Consider the following 12,371-nt stretch of genomic DNA (forward strand, 5'->3'; position numbering starts at 1 on the left):
ACATAATTATACATTGATGCGGGACTGTCAAAAATATATACTGTAAACTGTAATAGTTTTTTTTAAAGTTAAATGCTTATATAATGACAGATATGAAATAAAACAATGGGCTAATACGTAAAGTGGAATCAAGGAATAGAGGGAAGAAGAATAGAATCTATGCCACTTTTTTAAAGGGGGTGTGTCCTATTGGTGATTTTTTTTTTTAAACAATTCCTTGATTGTAATCTCAATTTTTTTTAAATTAAACAATACAAGGAGACTTCTATATACAGATAACAGAAGATCCCACCGTTCACAATTGGTGATGGTTACAGCTCACCTCCTTCCTGCACAATGATCAGGCGAATAAGGGGTTACAGAACTGTTGTAAATCTATATCTCCTTCATTGTTTTACCTTTTTATATCAGTAGTTGGCCACTAGAGATGAGCGAACTTACAGTAAATTCGATTCGTCACGAACTTCTCCGCTCGGTAGTTGATGACTTTTCCTGCGTAAATTAGTTCAGACTTCAGGTGCTCCGGTGGGCTGGAAAAGGTGGATACAGTCCTAGGAAAGAGTCTCCTAGGACTGTATCCACCTTTTCCAGCCCACCAGGGCCCCGGAAAGCTGAACTAATTTATGCAGGAAAAGTCATCAACTGCCGAGTGGAGAAGTTTGTGACGAATCGAATTTACTGTAAATTCGCTCATCTCTATTGGCCACCATCCTAGAGATATGCCATGACCTTATGAGATGGGAAAACCCCTTTAAGTGGAACTTAACCCAATCTAGTTTTTACTATATGCAGGCAATGGGCACACGGTTCCAAGGTATACCCCAACACGTTAAAACATTTCTTTTTTTTCCCCCAAGGTATATCCCAAAATGTTTAAAAAAAACCATTGTCTGTATTTGTTCCTAGGATGACCAAACACCTCTGCACATAGCAGCCCGTCTTGGAAAGGCAGACATAGTTCAGCAGTTACTCAAGCAAGGGGCATGCCCAGATGCCTCTACAACATCTGGTTACACTCCACTTCACCTGGCTGCCAGAGAAGGGCATGATGATGTAGCCTCTGTGCTACTAGATCATGGGGCAACATATGCAATAGTCACAAAGGTAAGTTAATGGACGTCTTATACTATGTGATACTTATTTTTTTTTTTTAAATGTGCTGTACAGTTTTAATAGATTTTCATAGAAATCAACTCTCGTGGTTGCTGAGAAACCACACATCTTTTAATGTACTATATAGCCATATTGATAAATATCAGACAAGTCGCTCGATATTAAAAAAAAAACTGGAATGGTCAACCAACAGGTAGCCAGTTGTTCTGTCCTCCAGATACATAATAGCACATTTATGCATACAGATATTCCCTTCAATCCGATCTACAAGTCACCAATGATATAATCACCTGGTGTGAATGGTAAAAAAAAAATTCCCAATGATTTCCCAGCAACATGGAAATTATGAGTATCTATTGATTTAAAATCAGGCACCCCATTCATTGATTGGTATAGTTTTCCCTATTGCTAGATAGTGTTATGGCTGATGGCTTTTAAAGGGGTACTCTCTAATCAGCTGGTGACAGAAAGCTAAACAGATTTGTAAATGACTTCTATTAAAAAAAAAAAAATTCCAGTACTTATTAGCTGCTGTATGATCCACATGAAGTTGTATAGTTCTTTTCTGTTTGACCACAGTGCCCTCTGCTGACACCTCTGTCCATGTCAGGAGCTGTCCAGAGCAGGAACAATTCCCTATAGCAAACCTCTCCAGCTCTGGAAGGTTCCTGACATGGACAGAGGTGTCAGCTGATTTTTTAATTGAAGTCATTTATAAATCTGTGTAACTTTCTGGCACCAGTTGTTTTAAATACAAATAGTTTTCCACCGGAGTACCCCTTTAAACCTTATTTAACCATTAGTGTATTGTTTCATATGATGTCTTATGAATACTGCATATATGCTACCAGCAGGTTTATGAGCCACTGTTAGGGTTCCAGTGGGTTATGTTATGTTGTATTAAAGAACACTATTTGGAGAAGTAAACTGTCTGTAACTCAGTCATTATAAAGGTAAATAAACTACGGGAAAATATTAAATGGAAAAAAGAAGATACAGTGGATGAAGAAGCAAAACCTGTCTGACTGCTTGTAAATCTATATTTACAGAAAGGATTTACTCCTCTTCACGTTGCTGCAAAATATGGAAAGCTTGAAGTAGCCAAGTTGCTTTTGGAGAAAAATGCATCCCCAGATGCAGCTGGAAAGGTAAGTAAGGGCAAAGGGTAGTTTACATGACTAAGTCAGTTGCACAGTAATTAAAATAGTTACCAGCCAATAGAATTACAAGTGTAGACAATATCTGCAATAATAAGGCTGAGTTCACACTACGGAATTTCTGACCGGAATTCCACTTCCACTTAGTAAAAGTGGTGCAACAGAATCCTATTGGAGGCAATGAGAGGCCACTGCATAGTGCGCACTATGGAATCTCAGCAGCGGATTTTTTCTATCCGAAACTTTTTAAGTGTGAACCTAGCTTAACTAGTGAAGGACATTTTATAAGCCTTAAAGGGGTACTCCGCTGCTCAGCGTTTGGAACTGTTGCGAACGCTGGAGCCGGTGCCGGGAGCTTGTGATGTCATAGCCCCAACCCCTCATGACATCATGCCCCACCCCCTCAATGCATAGACTTGCATTGAGGGGGCGGGGTGTGACAACATGAGGGGGGGGGGGGGGCTATGTTGTAACAAGCTCCCGGCACCGGCTCCAGCGTTCGCAACAGTTTGTTCCAAACGCTGAGCAGTGGAGAACCCGTTTAAAGATTGCCGGACATCCAGTGCTGCCATGTGCTTCCTTGGACATGACAGTATGACAATGAAGGACCACACTTTTGATATGCAGAACATGTCTCCTTTATTGGAATTGTAAATTCACCTTTTATTATTGCGCACAAACCAAGTCATAAGTAAAGACCAATTGTATATTTATGAATTACTCTAAAAGTGATAGACCACCACCAGCATGTGACCTGACTGTAGACAACCTCTGATGGACGGCTTCTAAATACTCAAACCTTGTGCAGAGGAACAGTGGAGCAGTTATTAACTCTCCTTTTATGTCAGTGTCTCCCAACCAGGGTTCCGCAAGCTCTAGTAACTATAACTATTAGCATTCATTTTGTGCAGTTTTTTTATTTTTTACACTTTGATCTTTTTTTTTTTTAACCCACTCCTACATCTGGCCTTCAAAACTGCATCACAATGGTACGAATAAAAGCATCCTTACTGATAGTCCCAATAAAAGCAATTGTTGACCAATATTTGAATAAAGAACGCAAGTCAAACATACCCAGAATTCACATTAAACAGGTTTCACACAACTTACTTTTTTGGGGCCTTTTTTGTGTGAATTTTTATTGGCCAAAAACACTTCTATCAGATGTTACAGTACAGTCTACAGTAAAATACTAAACTAAGTACATATTCATTTTGTGACATTTTTTGTGAACACAGCCTTAGGATGCTGTTTTTGGAAGATAGCAGCTATCTTTTCTAATCCTGAACAACCATTTTAAGTCATGTTTGTTGCCATTGCTTTGCACTATGGTATGAATAATCCAACACCATCCTCTACTCTTTACCCATATGGACACATGCTCATGTAGCATGTATGCTAAAAAGACTCAGACTCTGTTCACATTTTATTTTGAGGGTATGCTAAAGGCATACATTGGGAGGACTTCCCGATAGAAGACCATGACATATCCCATTGTAAAAAAAATTAAAACCTTTTCCATTGTATTACATTTTTCTTTTTCTTTTCCTCTGTGCACTTTCTATACAATAAGGTATGGCAACCAAGCATATGCCAATATGGATTATGCTGGGTGCAGCAAGATGCGAACTGAGTCTTACTCTTCCTCTAAACTATGTTACATAATATCCGTATAATAGGATTATTTAAAATTAATTTTCCATGATTTTATGGTTAACAACTAACATACGGAGATGACTCACATTCCATTATCCTCCAATTGGGCAGAATAGGAAGTATACTTATCACTGATTTCCTCAATGACATGTTGTGTGATCTTGGTTATTTCTGCATGTCTTTAGAGCGGACTAACTCCACTGCATGTTGCGGCACATTATGATAACCAGAAAGTGGCGTTGTTACTGTTGGATAAAGGTGCATCACCTCACGGAGCTGCAAAGGTAAAACCTCCTTACATCATATATGCATGATAGAGTATAATATTCCTGTGAAGGTCATCAGATGAGTTAAATGTTTTACTATTCATCAAACTGTGTTACCAAAATGACAATGACTGTTTTACATGTAACAATGCACCATGGTCTACTAATATCATACACGGCAGCAATATATTGTTCCACCCCACATTCGGCTGGCAGAATAGTTACCCCCCACATTAGGCTGGCAGAATAGTTACCCCCACATTAGGTTGGCAGTATAGTTCCCCCACATTAGGTAGGCAGTATAGTTCCCCCACATTAGGTAGGCAGTATAGTTCCCCCCACATTAGGCTGGCAGTATAGTTCCCCCACATTAGGTTGGCAGTATAGTTCCCCCGCATTAGGTTCTAGTTCCCCCACATTAGGTAGGCAGTATAGTTCCCCCGCATTAGGTTCTAGTTCCCCCACATTAGGTAGGCAGTAGCCCCCACAGACATACAGCCTTCAGCCATATACAGTGTATGGCTGGAGGCTGTATGTCTTTGTACTGCCCCACCTCAGTGCTCCGACCACCGCTCCTCCAGTCAGGGGTCATGATCTACTGCTATGGCCTATAGGTCAGTCGGAGTACCGAAGATGACATGCCGCAGGAAACTTACCATGCGCGTGTCCTCGCTGCTCTGCTCTGTTCCTCTGGGCGCACGCAAGGGATGTCAGTGACATCCCTGGGTGTGCTACCTCCCTCATGGGGCATTTTTAAAGATAACACGGGGCCGCAGAAAGGTAACCGGGACATCCTTGTGTCCCGAAAATATCTTTTGGGACACAGGGATGTCCCGAATTTGACTAGGGAAATTGCCCCATTGCCCCCCTGAGTCCAAGCGGAATGCTGATCGAAAGAATGAACATGTTCATTCATTTGGTGGAGTCCAGAATTTTAATTTCTTCTGCAAAATTCAGCAGTGTGCACAGTGGAGCAGAATCCTAATAAAGACAATGGGAAGCTGCTGCATGCACTTAAAGGGATTCTCCACTGGCCAGTATTCCAGCTGCGTTTGGAACATTTAGTTCCGTACGCTGGGCGCATGCTGCGGAGGTCGGCCACGCCCCCTCGTGACATCAGGCTATGCCCCCTCAATGCAAGTCTATGGGAGGGGGCGTCATGCCCCCTCCCATAGACTTGCATTGAGGGAACGTGGCCTGACATCATTGGGGGGTGGGGGGCTTGGCCGACCCAGCAGCGCTCAAACAACGTTCAGAATTATCTAACACAGCGTTCGGAAAACCAGGCACAGAACACTCGCTGTAGCTCATCCCTGCAGCAGGAAACTCGTGGGTAATTCACCCGTGGGAACCCTAAAGAGTTTTTACTAGGATATATTCATGTTACTCAATAGTTCTGTGTTGGTCCTTTAAAATGACTGTCGTTGAAGAAAATGTAGTTCTGCTTAGTCCAGACCACTAGCCTAAAGCAACCCATTGTCATATTTGGAAGGTAACCTCATATACTCCAAAAACAATTTTTGATATCAGGCAAAAAAAATTATTTTTTCACAGAAACAGTGCTTGTCTTAGCTAAGGGCTATGTTACCTAAGCCCCATTCAGATGAATAGCACTGAGCTGCAATAGCAAACAAGACTGGTGCTGTTTCTGCCATAAAGAAGACCCCTTATTATCTACTCTCATAAAGCACATTGAAGGAAGTGTATTATGTGTATTGCTCTATGTGTAAAGCTATTTATATACCTGATATAGATGGACTTTCCCATCCTAGTTCCCAGTTTTAGGATTCTGTACCAGTAAACGGACTCTTTGTGAGCAACGCAATGTGTCATTATACTAAGACATCCAATTAAGCCATCATACCCTTATGGACAGTAGGTGGTGACTAATAAAACAGGAATCCATTTGGCATTAGACATCTGTAAAACATGGTCTGTGGGCTGTAGCATGCAAATCTGATATCTGCTCAAGGGAAGAGAGTGTCCATGCTGACCTTTAAATGGAAGGAGTAAATAGACAGCATGATAACAAAGTGTTATATATAGAGTGCAGATATGTATTGGGTACAGGCAGAAGGACAGGAGACTTGTACTTTAATTTTAACACTTTATGACCACCGTCTTCTAAAGTTAAAGAAGTTTTTTCGTGGTAAAAAAATTTGTCTGCTATATTTCCAAAAATCATTCCACCCTTGTCCTAAAGCAGTATGGGAGCTCATGCCTATTCAAGTAAATGGGGATAAACTGCACAAGCAAATATAGCCCACCTACAAGTGTAATGGTGTTATTTTAGAAAAAGCAGATTATTTTCTGCTAAAAGGGATTTTTAGGATGAGAGAAACAGAGCTGATTTCTGCAATAAACAGCACCACACCTTCCTCAGGATGTGTGAGGTATTGCAGCTCAGTTCCATTGAAGTGAATGGAGCCAAGATATAATATCACACACAACCTGAGGACAGAGGTGGTGCTATTTTTTTGAAGACATTAAAGAAATTAGCTCTGTTTTTCTATTCCTGGATAACCCCTTAAAAAAAAAAAAAAAAAAAAAAAAAAAAAAAACTGGCCTTATTTATAGCTTCCGTTGATAGTTGTGGCCTTGTAGTCTTGTTGCTTTAAAACAGCTTGTATGGGTTCAGTTATGACATTTTTCACATTGCAGATGCACAGCAAATATCTGTATAGTACAATGCAAGACAATGCAAGTGAAAAAGGAGAGTACCCTGAGGATTTTCTATTCTGTAATAAGCTCATACTTGTGCAGTAAACCAGGAGATTTTCACACATTGCTTGGAATCAGTGGTATTTCCGCAGCCAAATCCACTACAGAATCCACATGTAACACATGCCGATGTGGACTCATTCTGGATTTGCTACAAAAAGCCTAAATAAAAATGATCTGCGTCACCTTAATTTGAAAATGGTAAAACCATAACCGTATTGGTTATCACTCACATAAAAACAGATATACTAAGAGATAGAAAAGGCACTATATACAACACAAGGCCATTTCTTATATATTGAGACTGCAAAGAAATTTTTGTTGGATTACAAATTACCTATTGTAAAAAAAAAATTAAAAAAATTATAATAATAATCAACCACCATTATACTATTTGTATACATCGTTATTATTAGGTTGGGTATTTAAAATTGCCAAAATATTGTAGCTTGTGGCATTGTATTTAGCATAAAAATAACAGAACCCTAATATAAGTAGGATCCAATTTAGGGTGTATTCACACATAAAGTACCCTGCACATATTTGATGTGCACTATTTGAAGTTGTGGATTTTATGCTGCAGATTTTAATGTAAACTAAATGACTAAACACAGAATTACATTTGCAGCTTCATATCCTGTGCATCAAATATGCATGGGATACTGTACATGTAAATACACCCTTAAAGAGGTACTCCAGTGTAAAACAATTATTTTTTTTTCAAATGAACTGGTGCAACAGATTTGTAAATTACTTCTATTTTAATATCTTATTCCTTCCAGTACTTATCAGTTGCTGTATACTACAGAGGAAGGTGTATTTCCTTCTGGAGTTCTTTCCAGTCTGACCACAGTGCTCCCCATAACAAACCTCTGCTGCTTTGGACAGTTCCTGATACAAACAGAGGTGTCAGCAGAGAGCACTGTGGTCAGACTTAAAGGGGTATTCCAGGCAAAAACTTTTTTATATATATATCAACTGGCTCCGGAAAGTTAAACAGATTTGTAAATTACTTCTATTAAAAAATCTTAATCCTTCCAATAGTTATTAGCTTCTGAAGTTTTCTGTCTAACTGCTCAATGATGATGTCACGTCCCGGGAGCTGTGCATGATGGGAGAATATCCCTTGCATGATGGGAGAATATCCCCATAGGAGCTGGACAGCTCCCGGGATGTGAGTCATCAGAAAGCAGTTAGACAGAAAACAGCAACTCAACTTCCGAAGCTAATAACTATTGAAAGGATTAAGATTTTTTAATAGAAGTAATTTACAAATCTGTTTAACTTTCCGGAGCCAGTTGATATATGAAAAAAACGTTTTTGCCTGGAATACCCCTTTAAAAGAACTCCAGAAGGAAATACAACTTTCTCTGTAGTATAGAGCAGCTGATAAGTACTGGAAGGATTAAGATTTTTAAATAGAAGTAATTTACAAATCTGTTTTTTGAAAAAAAAAAATTCCACCTGAGTACCCCTTTTAAAATTATCCTGTAGGGCAGTGGTCTTCAACCTGCGGACCTCCAGATGTTGGAAAACTACAACTCCCGGCATGCCCGGACAGCCGTTGGCTGTCCGGGCATGCTGGGAGTTGTAGTTTTGCAACATCTGGAGGTCCGCAGGTTGAAGACCGCTGCTGTAGGGCTTTCATGGCCGTTATAAACACAAGCCATAATGTGAACAGAGCATGTTCTTATAGATCAGTATTTGTGTATTTTTATCTGATGTGATAATGGATAAAAGCAGGGGCATGCCAGCTGGTACTGCAGATGTTGAACAGCGGTGGGCAATCTGTTGTGTGTTACATGTTATAATATTCTGCTGGGATGCGTATAGTCTAGCTAACTAATGTTCAGCTCTACAGTCAAAATGAACACCACTCATTGTTTGTTTCCCTGTAGAATGGTTACACTCCTCTACACATTGCTGCAAAGAAAAACCAGATGGACATAGCTACCACCCTACTGGAATATGGTGCTGATGCCAACGCTATTACCAAGCAAGGAATAGCCCCTGTCCATCTAGCTGCTCAGGAGGGCCACGTGGACATGGTGTCTTTGCTTCTCACCAGAAATGCTAACGTCAATGTTAGCAACAAGGTATTAAAGATACAGCTAAAATATTCTTTAATAGAGAAGATGATATTTATTTACTGTATTTAGTGGGAAGGTATTCTGAAATGCTATCAAATGAGGCTGAAGGTGGTGAAGAAATCTCTGAAGACTTAAAGGGGTATTCCGGTGAAAAAACATTTTTTTCATATCAACTTGCTCCAGAAAGTTAAACAGATTTGTAAATTACTTATATTAAAAATCTAAATCTTACCAGTACTTATCAGCTACTGAATTTGAGTTGTTATTTTCTGTCTGACCACAGTGCTCTCTGCTGACACCTCTGTCTGTCTCAGGAACTGTCCAGAGCAGGAGAGGTTTGCTATGGGGATTTGCTCCTACTCAGAGTAGGAGCAAATCCCCATAGCAAACCTCTCCTGCTCTGGAGAGTTCCTGAGACAGACAATGGTGTCAGCAGAGAGCACTGTGGTCAGACAGAGAATAGCAACTCAAATTCAGTAGCTGATAAGTACTAGAAGGACTAAGATTTTATAATAGAAGTAATTGACAAATCTGTTTAACTTTCTGGAGCCAGTTGATATGAAAAAAAAAAAAATAATGTTTTTCACCAGAATACTCCTTTAAGTCTTCAGAGAGGCCAAGAATTCTGGTTTCAGGACTGCACTCCAGGCCGCGCTCACGGTGTTACAGGATGTACCATTTCCGATCGGAAGGTTTACTCCGTTCCCGGTTCCACTTCTGTTGCATGATTTTTCGGTCCCTTTCGCAGGCGTAGATTGGTTTCTGCTGCTGCCAGAACTCGGTCCGTGTGTCCAGTTCTCATAACAGGAATATCCACAGCGACACAATCACCTTCCTTCACTAGCGAGCTGGTTGCACGTTTATACGCGTTTACGATCAACACAGTGAGAAGAATATTGGAATCCGACGCTTTGGATAAAAGTTTATTATAATTAATTAATACAATACCTACAATACCGGCAAGAGCAGGGAGACCTTCCAATTACCCTGTGAAATCCTTCCGTAAGAATTCTGGTTTGGCTTCTTTCTTCAGACCTTGGGCAAATAATATCCTCCTGCGCTTTAGGCAACAATTGTGACACTTAAAGCATGACATCATCTTAAGCTCAGAATAGCAGAGCTGCCAATATAAAATCCAACTTAGTGTTTTGCAAGTTTAAAATAGAAATATCCAGATTTTAACCTAGACAGGAAAAACCCCTGCATGACAAAAGCTTCCCTATAATGCAAGCATATTTCTTTCCAATACAGCAGCAAGTAAAGCTGACTAGTAGCATCATCACCCACCTAATACACTATATCAGTTCTCTCTAAAATAGTTTTGCTACAGCTGGAGGTCTGCAGTTTGGAGACCCCTGTGCTATATCAGCAAATATAGTCCTACTGTAGGATTGTGGAACACATGCAATGGAGAGCATCTATATACTAAGTGGGGAAGATCATGGCACAATTGTCATGATCCAGATTAAACAGGTATTAATACCTCTTAAACCTCTCCATTGCTAGATGTTATGTTCTTGGTGCTTTTCCAAACCCTGTATAAGAAAGTCTTCTCAGACAAAACATTTACATTTTTTTTTCTTTCCATGCCCCTAAGCATGCTAAGTCTATAGTTTTTCATTTAAATCTATTTCAAGCTGCTTTATACTCATTTATATTAGAAAAATATTATAATCTATGTGCAGGTATTTTGGATACATGTTGTCTGGCAGCACTTCATAAACTCTATGTAGTATAAAATGTAAGGGTACGTTCACATGCGCGGATTTTCAGCGTAAATCCGCTGGTGAAGGCCCGCTCTATGCTGGCTTTACATGTGCCTGCTCATAGCGGCAATACGCTGCTACCAGCAGATACACTGCGATGTGCGACTCACAGTATACTACCGTGTTTCTCCGAAAATAAGACCGGGTCTTATATTAATTTTAGTCCCAAAAAACACACTAGGGCTTATTTTCAGGGTAGGATTTATTTATTTACGGTATGTACCCCCATCCTCCCACAGCCCCCCATCTCCACACTCCCGCAGCCCCCCATCCTCCACATTCCTGCAGCCCCCCCATCCTCCACACTCCTACAGCCCCCCATCCTCCACACTGCTACAGCCCCCCATCCACCCCTTCCCCCATCATCCTCCACACTCCTACAGTGCCCCTCACCCCTCTGCCATAATAAACTATGGTACACATTTTGGCGGAGACCAGCACTTCCCTACCTTCATACGGTAGCATCCGCAACTTGTACTGTACGGAAGCTGCAGCTCTCTGTTGCTTAGCAGCTGGGGGCAGGGACACGTCCATGACGTCGGCCGTGCATACGAGCGGACGTATTAAAGCGACAGCGTCAATTACGGTAACTTGCCGTGGGACCAGCCAAAGGGTGGGGGGGGGGGCGTTGGGAAGTCTGCAGGCATTATCTGGACCGCGGTCTGCCAGTTGATTGCCCCTGGCCTAGGTCTTATTTTTGGGGTAGGGCTTATATTGCAGCCCACCCTGATAATCCTGCTAGGGCTTACTTTCGGGGTAGGGTTTATTTTCAGGGAAACAGGGTGGGAGCTCTCTGCCTAGCTTAGTGCAGGGAGAGCGGCCACGATGTGCGAGTAAGCTACGCACATCGCTGCACTGTGTCTGCTCGTAGCGGCCTATTGCCGCTACCAGCAGGCACATATAAAGCCAGCATACAGCGGGGCCTTCACCAGCGGATCCGCAGCTAAATACGCTGTGAAAATCCGCCCGTGAGAACGTACCCTAAGGCTACATTCACACTACCGGTTGTCTCTGGCAATGTGAAGCCAGTTATTTTAGTATCGACAAAAGCAGGAGAAAAAATAGTGCTTGCACCGTCTTTTTCTCCGGATTTTCTCTCCAAAAATAACGGCACCCGATGGACCCCATTGACTATAATGGGGTCCATCGGGACTTGTTATTGGCTGTTATATATTTCAAATATTTTTATTGGGTTTTCAAATTTACAACATAGAAAGGTAACAAATAATACTATCAATATAAATAGATAGAATAAAAAACAGAATCATAAAAGGTATACTAAGAAAATTGTATCCAGTTCTGACTCAATGTTTCACAGCGTTGGATAATTATTGAACATAAAAGGTTGGTGTTTCACCTATCCTCTGCATCCATCTCTAAAATGAGTTATTGGCCGTTATGACCCATCAAAATTACTGCCATCAAACTGCAAGAAACATAAAAAAGGGAGTTTGCCGGCCGTATTTGACGGGTCATACCGGCAGTGTGAAAGGGGCCTTACATATGTTTTCCTGTCAGAGAATGGTAATGATGCTGAAATGGCTGCCACTGCTTAAAAAGTGCCAGATAGCATTTGTTTCAGTTGTAGAGAACTACAGTAAC

The 12,371-nt window shown here is 40.9% G+C and overlaps 1 protein-coding gene across 4 annotated transcripts in view; it reads left to right on the forward strand.

Annotated features, from left to right (window-relative positions):
- Window positions 1–12,371, forward strand: part of ANK3 (ankyrin 3) — a 332,095-nt gene that overhangs the window by 178,461 nt on the left and 141,263 nt on the right. For all 4 annotated transcript variants that reach the window (XM_056529886.1, XM_056529883.1, XM_056529885.1 and 1 more), the window contains 4 exons: window positions 907–1,104; window positions 2,163–2,261; window positions 4,112–4,210; window positions 8,812–9,009. In XM_056529886.1, the coding sequence (XP_056385861.1) occupies window positions 907–1,104; window positions 2,163–2,261; window positions 4,112–4,210; window positions 8,812–9,009 (594 nt within the window). The remainder of the gene's footprint in view (window positions 1–906; window positions 1,105–2,162; window positions 2,262–4,111; window positions 4,211–8,811; window positions 9,010–12,371) is intronic.

This window comes from Hyla sarda, chromosome 7 (assembly GCF_029499605.1).
Source record: "Hyla sarda isolate aHylSar1 chromosome 7, aHylSar1.hap1, whole genome shotgun sequence".
Classification (NCBI taxonomy): domain Eukaryota; kingdom Metazoa; phylum Chordata; class Amphibia; order Anura; family Hylidae; genus Hyla; species Hyla sarda.